Genomic DNA, 14,290 nt, shown 5'->3' on the forward strand with positions numbered 1-14,290 from the left:
CTACCTCTTCAGACTTGACTGATTTGTTTTTTGAGACAGTGTTCCTGTCTCAAATCCAGGTGTTCCTGCCTGGATTTGAACTGGATTCTCCTGCCTTCATCTCCTGGGTGCTGGGATTATAGGCGTGAGACATTATATGCCTGACAAGAAACTGCCAATGTGAGACATGTGCCTACCTTTCTTTTTTTCTTTTCTTTTTTTTCTTTTCTCTCTTTTCTTTTCTTTTCTCTTCTTTTCTTTTCTTTTCTTTTCCTTTCTTTTCTCTTCTTTTCCTTTCTTTCTTCCCCCCAGAGACAGGGTTTTCTTGTGTAGCCTTGGCTGTCCTGGAACTCCCTTTGTAGATCAGGCTGGCCTCGAACTCACAGAGATCTACATGCCTTTACTACAGGATTGAGTGCTGGGATTAAAGGTGTGTGCCACCACTGCCAGCCAGCCAGTACCCTTCTTTTTAGTACTTTGTTGTGGTTTTGAAATTTTTTTAGATTTATCTTATTTATGTGTGTGCTTTTGCCTGAATGTGTGTCTGTGTAGCACATGCAGGCCTCGTACCTGCAGAGACCAGAAGAAGGTATCAGATCCCCTGGAACTTGAGTTAGGGACATCCCTATGTAGGTGATGGGAACTGAACCCAAGTCCTCTACAAGAGCAACAAGTGCTCTTAACTACTGAGCCGTCTCTCCAGCCCCAGTACAAATAGTTTTGAACAAGGCAGGGGAAAACTCATTTTAACATATGAAAAGAAATGGTGGAATGGCGCAGGCCTTTAACCCCAGCACTCGGGAGGTAGAGGCAGGCGAAGCTCTGTGAGTTTGAGGCCGGCCTGGTCTACATGGTGAGTTCCAGGACAGCCAGGGCTACATAGAGAAATCCTGTCTCAAAAAGATAAATAAATTAAATTAAATAAAAAAGTCAAAAGAAAAGTTGATACAAAATTGTGTGTATAATATAATCCAGCTGGAGAGATGGCTCAGAGGTTAAGAGCATTGGTTGTTTTTCTAGAGGTCCTGAACTCAATTCCCAGCAACTACCTAGTGGCTCACAGTCATCTATAGTGAGATCTGGTGCCCTCTTCTGGCCCGCTGGAGTACATACAAGCAGAACACTGTATACATAATAAATAAGTCTTTAAAAAATTGTATATTATTAATAATATAATCCGATAAAATAGGACCTAGTGGGCTGGGGGTATAGTTCAGTAGTACATTGCTTGTATAGATATGCAAGGGCCTGGGTCTGAACCCCAGCACCACAGAGCGAAATGAAATACAGAAGCAAAGGGCTGAAGAGGTGGCTCAGTGGTTAAGGCACTTGTACTCGCTGCTCTTACAGAGGTCTAGGGTTCAGTGCCCAGCGCCCATGTGGTGACTACCAACTATCCATACTACTTCAGTAGATTCACCAACAACTTCTGACCCTATGGGCACCAGGCATGCATGCCGTGCACATATGTCTACGTAGGCACAACACTCATACATATAAAACAAAAGAAGTAAACAGCTAAAGCTAAAGAATTTTTCTTTACAGTGAGAATATGAACTTTTTCATTGAAAAGAAAGGGAGAATGCTATTGAGTGATCAATTGGAGCGGGGAGAGGAAGAGAGAGGGGGGAAGGGAGAAAAAAACAGATGAAGAAATAAAAGGCAAGGTGGTGGGTTCATAGATCCATGAGGACCCCTAATCTTGTGTCTCTGCCTCCTTGGTGTAGGTCCAGCTGCTCAGCCCGAGTCCAGGAAGACCATGGAGGGCGGCCGGGGGAACTAAAGGTTTTGTGTGGTGACTGAGCAATCAGTGAGGGCACAGAGGACGAGGTGAGGGTGGTTTGTGTGTAACAGATGTTGTGCTGGGGTGGAGCCAGCACCGGGCACTGACAGTGTTTGGGGGGTGCTTGACTCCTATGCCTTGCTGTTGTGTCCAGCAGGGTGCAAATGACAAAGACATTTGCTGAGGTTTCTCTTTCTCATAAAAACAGTTAGCGTTTATTCTTTTATGAAAAAATCTGGGGGCTGGCAAGAGAGGTTGGCTCAGGGGTTAAAAGTGCTCGCTGCTCTAGCAGGACTGGAGTTTGATTTCCAGTACTCAGGTTAGGTGGCTTATAGCCAGGGAAGCCAACATCCTCTGCTGGCCTCTGCAGGCACTCACAAACCACACACCTCCCCATGCATGCTCTCTCTCTCTCACACACATACAAATTGTAGAATTTTTTTTTTTTTTTGAGACAGGGTCATACTCTGTAGCTCTGGCTGGCCTGGAACTTGCTATGTAGACTGTAGACTAGGATAGCCTCAGATTCAGAGATAATTTGTCTCTGCATCCCTAGTGCTGGGATTGAAGGTGTGTACCATGTCCCCCAGAAAAGAACATTTTTGAGACAGAGTCTCACTTAGGTGGCCTAGGCAGGTTTTCCTGCCTCAGACTCCACGTTACCCCACCAACACCTGAATCTGTGTTTTGAGAGCTTGAACAGCCACTAGGTCGCTAGCAAGCGCTTCCAGGCTAAGGCTACAGGAAGGTGTCCTAGAAGGGACTGGGGATCACTTTCTGCATCTAGGAAATTCTTTCTGGCTATCACCTGCAGAATAAACGGGAACAGGAAGGATCAGTCGGTGCCAGGTCCCCAGTTGGCTATGGGGGACCAAAGGAAGGGCTCAGGGGATGTTTGTAGAGCGAAGTCAATGCCCTTGAGTCTACTGGAAAGGGGAACCGAGAATAGAGACAGCTGCTCTCGAAGCCCCAGCCCATCCAGAGAGGTGTCCATCAATCCTCCCATCTGAGTCTGTGCGAAGGCAAAGCCCTCTCGGGACGTCCTCCACCCAACTCCCTCCTTCTTTCCTTCGGCCTGGTAGCGGCTGCGTTCCACCACAACCAAGCTCTCTCTGGTCCAGAGGCAAGCGGGTATATACACTCTTGCTGCTGCTTACCACAGCAAAGGAAATGGGGGGAAAGCTGGCTTTCCCGTCTGTTGGCTGCTGGGGACCCATCAATCCTATGGGTGTGGTCTGCCGCTGCTACAGCGTTCCGTTTCCTAAGTGTATGACTCACAACTCCAAGTGACATCTTTGCTTCCTGCCTCTCCCACCCTGGAATCTACCGGGAGGTGAGGGGTTCACTTCTTCCGACAAGACAACGCCACCGTTCTGCGCCTGCTGCCTGCAGATGTGCTTGGAGCCAAAAGGAGTCAAAGTTTAGGGTTTAATGAATTGGCACAGAGTATGTTCTGAATCCACAATAATTTGGTCAAGGGAACAGGAAGAAAATGGAAGAATACATGTGTGTGTTCGCACATTCGAGTGCATGTGTTTATGAGATTATCAAAGAATTAACTCATTGAAGGAAAAAAAATATTGTCAAGGAACAAGGAGCAGTGCGCCTAGACAGGGATTCTTGAAACATAAAAGATGCTCACGGGAGGCAAAGGGTCAGGTGCAGTCTAGAAGTGAGAAGTCTGGGAGGAGCCACTAGGGGGAGACAGAGGGGAGGCAGTGGCTTTAGAGTAAGGAGGGCAAGGAGGGGTGAGTAAGACACTTCAAGAAGAAAAAGAAAGTCTGAAAGTAGGGAGGGGCAGGAGTGGAGGTGATGCAAAGCTTAAAGGCTTCCTCCCTTCCTCCCTCCCTCCCTCCCTCCCTCCTTCCCTGATGTGGGAGGGTCTCTTCTTTAGAAAAAAAATCTAAATCTTTATATGAGTATCTTGCTTGCATGTATGCATGAGCTCCACGTGTGGTCTGGTACTTGTGGAAGCCGGAAGTGGAGGTCTCATTCCCTGGAACTGGAATTAGATGGTTGCGAGCTGCCCTATGGATGATGCGAACCGAATCTTAATGTCTGGGCCATCTCTCCAGCCACATCTTCCCTTTATTTTCAGATTGATTTGTTCTAATATGCATAAATGTTTGCCTACATATGTGTATGCGTCCCATGTCCATGCCTGGTGCTTGTGGAGGTAAGAAGAAGGTGCGGGATCTCCTAGAACTGGAGTTACAGACAGATATGAACTGCCGTGTTGATGCTGGGAACCAAAGCAGGGTCCTTTGCAAGAGCAGTAAGTGCTCCTAACTGCCAAGCCATCTCTGCAGCCCCCTTATTTTTAACATTATGTGTGAGTGCAGATGCCTTGAGCTGGAATTATAGGCAGTTGTGAGGCAGCCAGTGCTGGTGCTAGGAACACAACTTGGCTCTTTTGCAAGAGTATTTATTACTCTATTTTAATTGCTAAGTAATTAAAGCAAGATGTTTCTAGCCATCTTATTTTCAAAAATATACTCAGGGCTGGAGCTGTCACTCAACAATCGAACACATGCTTAGCATGTATAAGGCCCATCCTGAAGATCTTAAAAAACAAAACCAACCAATCAACAGCTGACCAATATGGTGGGCTGAGTGGAAGGCTTTCTGGATCTGTTCGTCCTCAGGGACATCTCTTCCTACAAGTCCCCATCTTATGAAAACCATTTGTCATATCTCTTCCTACTAATGGGTTTAGTCAGCACAAGCCTGCACAGAACGCAGCCTCTTAACTGATATTAACAAGGGTGGCCCAAATGTGACATTCCCCACGCAGGTCCAACTCAGTGCCTGGCACATTCCTCACTACAAAAGACCATGCAGAGTCCTCAAAGGCACTTGCTGCCAAGTCTAACAACGTTAAGTTCAATCCCTAGAACCCACAGCGTGGAGGGCGCTACCCAGCTCACTGAAGCCATCTCTGACCTCCATGCTTGTTGTACGTGCATGCACACACACAAAATAAATACTCAAAACCTAAAAAGAACACTGTTCAGCTGGTGTGGTATAATTCCAGTAGGAGAAAGGCGGAGTTAGGAGAGTGGTGAGTTTGAGGCCAGCCTGGTCTACACAATAAGACTCTAAGACACTGCTGCACAAACAAAACACAGAAACAATACCCCCCAAAGTTTTAAAGGGTTTAGAATATTGGCAAGTAACTTAACAGGGAGAAAGACAAGAGGGCTTAGTGCATGGCACATGGCAAAGCTGTGCCAGTTCTCTCACTCACGCCTGCCCAAGACTGTGTGGGCTGAGACGGCTAATCCTTCCTCTCAGTTTGCACAGGACAGAAGTGGGCGTGCCTTTGGCCAGGAGCACACTGCAGAGACCTGGGACAGCCTGGGGCTGTCCTCATGTACTGTGTGTCTCCAGCAGTTCGATGGCACAGTAGTCTCCGGCCCCCACAGCAGTCACCAGTGCTTTCTTTCTCCTGCAGTGCTGGGCATTGAACCCTTGAACTCCACCACCGACCACAGCCCCCAGCCTGTGGGGTGTTTCTATATGCAAGGGGGTCAGGACACATACTTCTGGAATCAGGCTCTCTGAGGACCTGAGAAAGTACCTACCAGTCTTTGAAAACCGGTGGCCACATTCTGTGCCAGGCTCTGTCCTCATGTTACTTCCAATAAAGCTCCAGAGGTTTCAGAGGATCCAGAAAAACTCAGGCCTTCAGGCAACTGGGTATCAATTCCAACCTCAGTCTTCACTCACCCTATAAAAGCTAACCTGGGAGCCAGGCAGTGGTGGCGCACGGCTTTAATCCCAGCACTTGGGAGGCAGAGGCAGGCGGATCTCTGTGAGTTCCAGGCCAGCCTGGGCTACAGAGCCAGTTCCAGGACAGGCTCCAAAGCTACAGAGAAACCCAGTCTTGAAAAACAAAAATAAACAAAAACCCAGATTCTGTTGTAGAGATCTGGGTTCCATTCCCAGCATCCCTATCAGGCCAGTAATTCTAGCTCTAGGGGGATCTAGCACTTCTGGTCTGCCTGTCCTATCTGTGTTAACCCCTTCCTCTCCTCCAAGCCCTCAGCGTCCTGCTGTCCTGTTGGCTCAAACCTCATGGCATGGCTGTGTCCCCATAGCTGTTTCAGGATACTGTTTCTTGAACATATGCAGTCTACCCTAGAGAGACAGGTGGCTTCAAAGGATAACTAGGATCTAATTCTTTTTCTGTTTTTCTCAGAGAAGCTAGCAAAGAATTCCATCTGAAATGTTTTGGCTGGATGAGAGAAGGGAGAGGCGTCTCTTTTGAGTCAGGGTCTCATGTAGGCCATAGCCTCCAATTTGCTATGTAGCTGCGGATGATCCTGACCTGATCTCTGCCTTCCCCTCCCATGTTCTAGGTGAGCCATCATGCCTGCCCTGGGGATGCACCATCCAGATGTGACTCTCTCCACTGCTGTGTGTCCCGCACTGGCGAACGTTCCTTGGGGGAATTCTGGGGAGCACATATGGGCCAGGAAAACAGAAGAGATGGGGTTTCAGGAAGACAAAAAAAAAAAAGCCTTCATTCAGTTTCACCTGTTTCCACCTGTGTGTGTCTGTGTGTGTGTGTGTGTGTGTGTGTGTGTGTGGTGGTGGTGGTGGTGGGGCAGGTCTCACGCACCTGGGCAGTTTTAAACACTCGGTAGCCATAGCTGGCCTTAAACTCCTGCTCTTCCTGTCTCCCTCCCCTCCTGAAGTGCTGGAATTACAGGTATGTCCACCACACCCAGCTACATCCCTAGCCCCTCACCTTGTTCTTTCCAATTTAGTTTTGGATACTAAAAAGATAGTTCTTGGGGCTGGAAAGATGGTTCAGCAGTTGGGGGCACTGACTGCTTTCCCAAAGGACCCAGGTTCAAATCCTAGCACCCACATGGCAAGCTCACAACTATCTAAGTAAGATCTGACACTCTCAGACTTACTTGCAGGCAGAACACCAATGCACATAAAATGAAATAAGCTTTAAAAAAGTTCTCTAGGGTTGGGATGTAGCCCAGTTGGCACAGTGCTTGTTTAGCGTGCACAGAGCCTGGATTCGAACCCCAGCAGCTCAGAAACTGTGCATGCCGTGGCTGTAATCCAGCACAGAGAAGGTAGTCCAAGGTCATCCTTGAAGCTACAGTCAGCTTGAGGCATGCTTGGTGCTACTTGGGACCTTGCTTAAAAAAAGAAAACAAAACAAGCTTTCCAAGATGACAAGAGAAAGCTGGTGCTGGCTTGCTTGGAATGTAGGTTCTCTTCCTCACCCAGAGACACAGGCTGGGAAGGAATGTGGGAGCCTGGGAACTTGGCTATACCAAAGGGCCGGGTAGCACCCTCTGGTCTCAGGTCTACCATTCCAGTTGCCAGATGACTTGAAATTGTTAATATTTTGTAAAGGACAGTGAGCGCTACTGTATCTCGGAGCAGAGTCCCTACCAAAGAACTCCTTTTGATTTTTTTATGTCAGACCCCAGAGCACTGCGGGAGGGATTATGTTCCTCCCACTCTGGCTTCCTCTGATGTCATCTTAAGCCTCTCAGCCTTGCCCCAGCCCCGTGTTTCCCCATCATTGTCTTCTGATGTCCACTTTTAGAAGCAGCAGTGGAGGCATTTGGGAATGAGAGCTAACCATCTATTTCTGGAGTGAAAGAGTTTGTAATCCTACAATGTGATAAATCTGTCTTCCTTCATGAAGACAGGTTCACAGTCCAGAAGAGAAGAGGAACAGAAGCAGTGCCATGCTAAAGACTAGGAATATTTGAATGCTTTAATTACATCATGTAATAATAATATCATAGTCTATTTTACAAGTTAAAGGTATGAGACTGTATGAAATAGAAGTGGTAGGGAGAAAAACCTAAATGGGTCAGGAAGGTAATTTTTTTCAAAACCAGAGGCCAAGGAGGTGGGGCAGGGACAGACGCAGTGTGGTTCCTGGTATGGGTTTGCTCCCATGCTTGCACCAGGAAAGAGTTGAGGCTTGTCCCCTGCCCTTGGTTGGGGTTGGGAGTTTAGTCTTGTCAGTGAAGATGGAGGTTTTGGGAGGAGAGGCCAACTGGCTACCTATACGGAGCTGGGTTCCTGGTGCCACAGGTGGGTCTGCGTTGGAGGAATCAGCTGGAGTATCAAAAACCAAACATGTGGAGGAGAAAAGCAAAGCTGCCTCCTGCCCCGTTCCAGATTCTTGAAGTGCACACACGTTCTTCTCTCAGACGTAGAAAAGCCTCACTCTGGATGTGCTGACAAGAAGGTCGTCATCAAAGAACTTTGTCTCTATGATGACATTGCCCCTGTGGAGAGAATCGAGAGGGCAGAGACAGTGAGTGCCACAGGCCACAGCACCACTTCCACAGATGGTGTCCATTTGGGTTCTCCAGGCTGGGTACAGGTACCACCTAGAGCCTTAGTTTGGGCATCACAATCCTTGTTCAGAGTCAGGCATGGTGGTGCACACCCGTAATTCCAGTACCCACAGGGCTGGGACAGGAGGAGGAGTTCAAGGTTAAGTCTGGCCCATCTAGTGAGATTCTCTCTCAGAATGAGAACAAAGCCAGGCACAGTGGTGCACACCTTTAATACCAGCGCTAGAGAGGAAAAGGCAGGCAGATCTCTGTGAGTTCCAGGTCAACCTGGTCTATATGGTGAGTTCTAGGCCAGCCAGAGTTGCAAAGTGAGACCCTGTCTCAAAACAAAACCAAAGCAAAGCAAGCTAGGAGGTGGTAGCTCTTGCCTTTAATTCCAGCACTCAGGAGGTAGAGGCAGGGGGGATCTCTGTGAGTTCAAGGCCAGCTTGGTTTACAAGAGCTAGTTCCAGGACAGGCTCCAAAGCTACAGAGAAATCCTGTCTCGAAAAACCAAAAGACCAAAACCAAAAGAAACAAAGGAACAAAAAACAAAGCAAAGCAAACAAAATTAAAAAATGTTGCCTGCATGGGTTAGACTCTTACAGGGTGTTTAACTTATGTGACGCGAGTTTGTTCCCATCAAGTGCAGAAGTCGGAACTCAGAGTATGCCTTTTGTCTTGACACACTGGTGTCTTCGCTGAATGCTCTGCACACAGATCCCACCGACACCTCTGGCTGGATTACTCCGGCCGCAGATCCTGGCCAACCTCAGGGAGGCACTTTTCCCTATAACACTAACTAAAGCAGACAGCTAGGGTTCCCTGCCCTGCAGTTCTCTCCTGACTTTGGGTAGTAGCACCCTGCTCTTCCTTTGTGGACAATCCGCTCTTCTAGTCTCTGGGTCAGCTGAGTGACCCCTCTTTCACCTTGCAAAGGGGGTCACAGCATTCTGTTGATGCCAGTCAGATTCCTTCACCTGAGTAGCCCTTCCTCAGCTACCTCTTAGGAAGACAGCACAGCTTCTGGCCCTTGTCTCTTCCCAGCTGCGAGGGCTCTGCTTGGTCTAACTCAGGTCTATTAGCCAGGGTTTGTTTCTGTGGTTTGTGACCAAAGAACATTAAACGAGGCACTGGACTATGAGGATGGGGTCAGATGGCTGTCCCAGTGGCCATTCTGTTTGCGTCTTCCTTTCCTGGCGGGACCAGAGAGTGATCCCAGAGTCTTGTGCGTGCCAGGAAAGAACATTCCCACTGAGTCACAAATGGCAGTGCTCCCATTTATAAAATGGAATATTACTGCCATACCAAATTACCTTTGAGGGTTTTTTTATATTTTATTTTAAAAAATCACTGGGTGTGGTAGCACATGCCCTTAATCCAGAACTCAGAAGGCAGAGTAGGGAGATCTCTGTGAGTTCGAGGCCAACCTGGTCTACATAGCAAGTTCTAGGGCAGCCAGAGCTAAATAGAGAGACCTTGTCTCAAAGAAAAACATTTTTATTTTATGTGCATGGTTGTTTTGCTTGCATGTGAATCTGTGTAACATACATGTGCCTGGTGCCTGTGGAGACCATTTGAGGGTATCAGACCACATGGAATTGGAGCTACAGAGAACTGAGAGTTGTCAAGTGGGTGCTGGACTCAAGCTTGGGTCCTATGGAGACAGCTGGTACTCTAAACTGCTAAGCGATCTCTTTAGCGCCTCTATCTCTTCTACACATGGTGTGGCTTTCATGAAGGATCTCCTGGCAGACGACCTAGGGTTACACAATTATTCGTGGGTCTAAACTTTTAGACAACATTACCACTGACACTTCTTTCTGCTTTCTGGTGGTGCTAGGCGTAGAGCTCACTTATGTTAAATTCTCTATCATTGAGATACATCCCCAGGCCTACTGAAATACTTGAAAGACTCAATCTCCTCCCACGAGAAAATGATAAGTGGGCAGTTACTGACAATGTCATTACTGTGTATCTGTGTATGATCTGTGTGTCGCTGCAGGAGCATGTGGTGTACATGTTACACGTGTACCATAGCACACACCACATGTCAAAGGACAACTTTCAGAGACCTTTCTCTCCTTCTAGCCTGGGCTCCAGGGATCAAACTCAGACAACTGGGTCTGTGGCACTAAGCACTTTTACCAGCTGAGGCATCTTGCTGGCCATTGACAGTGGTTTTTGACAACACAAATGAACTGTTCTTTGATGAGGAAGTAATTACTGAATTCTAGGCCAGTCTCTGGAAGCCTTGGCCCAAATGTTACCCTCTGTGATGGAGCCTCTGGAGGATGTGTTAGGGATCCAGAGCATACAGGGACGTAATGAGAGAGCGAACCGCTGGATTTGACATCGATTTTGTGCTGCTTTCTTTCAACGCCGTCTCAGTTTTCACCTCACTGTGTCCGTGAAAGCAAAGCTCAGCAAGGCTGGACATCATTCAGCAGGGCAGTGGTGGCGCACGCCTTTAATCCCAACACTCAGGGGGCAGAGGCAGGGGGAGCTCTCTGAGTTCGAGGCCAGCCTGTTTTGCAAAGCGAGTTTCAGGACAGTCAGGGCTACACAGAGATACTCTGTCTCAAACAACAACAAAAAACCCAAAAAAAAAAAAACACATTATCACCCAAAGATAAGTTGTCAGGGTGACCTGGAAATTTAAAATGTGGTCTAAAGATTTTGTCCTGTTATTTTTCATAGGACAAGTCAGTGATCTTGACACAGCCCTGGGTACTCTTCTCAGTGAGTAACCGTGACACAGCCCTGGGTACTCTTCTCAGTGAGTAACCGTGACACAGGCCTGGGTACTCTTCTCAGTGAGTAACCGTGACACAGCCCTGGGTACTCTTCTGCTCCTATCTCTCTAGATCTCTGCCTGTGAACAGGACCAGGAGTCCCGACTGCCCCGAAGCCTGTTTTGAGACACACTTTGATGTTCCCTGAAGCCTCACTCACGTTAGGACGCTGGCGGGCATCATCTGGGACTCGGGTGCTGCTTCTATCAAGGACTGCCAGGTATTTGTGGAGTTAGGGATCACAAAGCCAAACTCGAAGAACCACTCTGAAGGAAGAAGGAAAAGCCAGTGAGCAGGCGCTATCTGTGGGTATGGGAACCATAGGCTATTTGTCCCTCTCCTTTAGAGTGGACTCTTCCTACCCGGAACCATGAAAGGAACTTATTGGATACCTCCTACACCGGAGGCACACGAAAGGAACCTATCGGATTCCTTCTACACCACAGGCACACGAAAGGAACCTATTGGATTCCTCCTACATCGGAAGTACACGAAAGACACAGACACCTGCGCAGACTTTTCTTTTCATTTGTGCACAGACAACTTCTTTTTTTCTCTTCAAGACAGTTTTTCTCTGTGTAGCCCTGGATATTCTGGAACTTGCTCTGTAGACCAGGCTGGCCTCAAACTCAGAGATCCCCCTGCCTCTGCCTCCTGAGTACTGGGATTCAAGGCGTGCATCAGCACAGCCCAACTAAACAGTATTTTCTTAGGAGTAGGAAGATGTGCACTAAAATAAAGGAAGAAAGGCCTCTGGAATTTTAGTTTTACGGTGCCTACATGTTTTCTTACGTTTTGACAGCTCATGCAGGGAGTCCCTACTAGTTATAGCTTACGATGTGTAGGTACAGGCCTATACTAACTACACTGTATCATAGCCGCTTCTTCCAAGACCACACTGTAATCCCACACAGGTCCAGGCACAGGCCCCCAAGCTTCCAGGGCCTGTCTAGCCTTGTTTTGTCTTCACTGGGGTCCTCAGTGCAGGATGTAGGATTCCACTGGTTATAAAACTAGTATTTTCAAAGCACTGCTATGCCTTTTGTCCTATCCTACACCCTGGTTCCAGGCACACAGGTAGCAGAATACCTTCTAGACATTGCCCTTTGAAGTAAACTTTTTGCTCCAGGCGGAATTTTTCCATTTGCTCTGCAGAAGAAAAGTTCAGTTCTCGAGACACTGCCTTGCACTTGAGGATTTTCTTGGGCACACGGGCTGATGAGAGAGAGAGAGAGGTTGGTATCCTTCTAAATGAGAGCCACAGGACTGTGATGCTATAGGTTCCCGTGAGTTCCTCTGGCTGCCTTAGAGAACATGCTATGCTTATTAAACTTCGTGAAGTGCCCTGGTGGCTGCATTACACTCCAGCTGAAGGAGAGATCTAATAGGGCAACACACGTGGCCTGTTGCCAAGGAACACAAGACCTGGTGTCTCCATAGGCCTCACCTAGCTGCTCTTGGCAGGCTCAGGCTGGGACCGTCCTCCCTCTATGCAGGCTGCACGGGGCCTTCTCTATATTCTGATTCTTTGAAATGCTTCACCTTCTCCCTTTCCCTCCAGAGAGATAAAAATGTTAATTTTGTTTGGGAAAAAGTTGAAACCTGAGCTTGTAGCTTTTCTTTTTTGAGACAGGGTCTCAAGTGGTTCAAGATTGGCTCTGAATTAACTATATAGCTGAGGCTGGCCTTGAACTCTTGATCTTCCTGCCTCCATCTGCGAAGTGCTGGGATTACAGGTATGAGCCATCACATCCTAGGTATGGCCCGATGCTAAAGTGGACTTGAGGAAGTGAGAGAAAGAAATGTAAAAGTGGAACAAGAAGTGTTCTGTTTGCCGGCAGGGCTCACCTGTCTACTGGCTGTGTGTTTACTTAGCTCCCTGGTGCCAGGGTCTGTGCTGGCACTGGGCATAGCTTGTGCATTCAAGGGTCTGCAAAGTACCTTCATGCTCCACTCCAGGGACAGACAGGTCTTCTGTTCCTTGCCAGAGTATCTTTCCTGTCTCGGCATCCCGAAGATTCATCCAATTTCTGATCAAACATGATTAAGGAAAAGCAAGGTCCCCAGAGTGACTCCTACCGTGCAGTGGAGGGTCTCACTTTGCCATCCCATCCACTCTGTTTAGTTTGTGTCAAGTCTGCCAAACTTCCCATGAAAGCAGGTGGGTATATGTAGGAGAGTCCAAAAGATACCTAAAGGAAGAGGCAGAGACCACCAGAGAGATTTTTATCTACATTGTCTTACATAAGAATTCAGAGACAAGGTCTGTGATGTAGCTCAGTGGTAGAGAGCTTGCTTAGCATTTCCAGGTCCTGGTTCAATCCCCGGTATTGGGAAGAAAAAAAGACCTCAAAGATAGCCAACTTCTATATGCTGTGAATATACTGTATTACCAATGGTTAATAAAGAGGCTGATTTGACCAATTGCCAGGAAGAATAGAGCCAGGTAGGAAATCCAAGCAAAGATACAGGGAAAAAGAAGGCAGAGTCGGGAAGATGCCAGCAGTCGCTGGAGGAGTAAGACGCCAGAGCATTACCCATAGTCACAGGGCGCATGGCGACATACAGATTGTTAGAAATGGGTTAATTTATATGTAGAGCTAGCCAGTTAGAAGCCTGAGCCATTGGCTAAGTAGTTGTAATCAATATTAAGCCTCAGAGTGGATATTCGGGAACTGGCAGGCAGGAGAGAGAAACCTCCAGTTACAAAAATTGTAAGCGAGGGCTAGAAAAATGAATAGTGAAAAAAATCTAAATGTGTCAAAGGAATCTTATCAGCCAAAATGGTAAAAGACACAGGAGGGTATCCAGGGTACACCAAGGCACTGAGTCACACAGACAGTGCCATCATGGGGATCACAGGCCTGTAAGCCTCGTTCACTAGCACAGAGCTACCAAATAGCCTTTTAGAGTCCTGCTCTTAAATGTGAGTAGACAGCCAAGGAATGGCGAATTGGTTCAGCGGGTACAAGCGCTTGTTGCACGGCCTCACAACTTGAGTTTGATCTCTGGATCTCATGGTGGAAGTGCAGAATAGATTCCCAAAATTTGTCCTCTGACCTCTCCAGAAGTGTTGTGGTATACATGCATGCATGCATACACGTGAAAACACACACACGCACAAACACCTGTATCAGTCAGGAATCACCAGAAATCAAGAAGATATTTACTATGAAAGACAACCCAAAACAAGAGAAAAAGGGGACTACAGATGAAGATGCAAACTTAAAAAAAATTACAAAAATAATAGACAGATAGCACCAGATGATGGCTCAGTGGTTAAGAGTGGCTGCTACTTAGGGCTGGAGAGACAGCTCAGCACTGGCTGCTCTTCCAGAGGACCCGGGTTCAACTCCCAGCACCCATATGGAAGCTCACAACTGCCTGTAATTCCAGTTTCAGGGGAC

The 14,290-nt window shown here is 47.5% G+C and overlaps 2 protein-coding genes across 9 annotated transcripts in view; both read right to left on the minus strand.

Annotated features, from left to right (window-relative positions):
* The window catches only part of Htr2b (5-hydroxytryptamine receptor 2B), a 748,006-nt gene that overhangs the window by 467,686 nt on the left and 266,030 nt on the right, over positions 1-14,290 (minus strand). The gene's annotated exons all lie outside the window — the stretch shown is intronic.
* The window catches only part of Pde6d (phosphodiesterase 6D), a 48,169-nt gene continuing 41,375 nt past the window's right edge, over positions 7,497-14,290 (minus strand). The window contains exons 2-5 of the mRNA XM_050123129.1: positions 12,825-12,913; positions 11,973-12,098; positions 11,044-11,149; positions 7,497-8,037 (exon numbers count right to left, since the gene is read on the minus strand). Coding sequence (XP_049979086.1) covers positions 7,956-8,037; positions 11,044-11,149; positions 11,973-12,098; positions 12,825-12,913 — 403 coding nt within the window. The 3' untranslated portion in view covers positions 7,497-7,955. The remainder of the gene's footprint in view (positions 8,038-11,043; positions 11,150-11,972; positions 12,099-12,824; positions 12,914-14,290) is intronic.

This window comes from Alexandromys fortis, unplaced genomic scaffold, assembly GCF_014885135.2.
Source record: "Alexandromys fortis isolate MF-2015 unplaced genomic scaffold, M_Fortis_MF-2015_v1.1 scaffold_213, whole genome shotgun sequence".
Taxonomy (NCBI): Eukaryota; Metazoa; Chordata; class Mammalia; order Rodentia; family Cricetidae; genus Alexandromys; species Alexandromys fortis.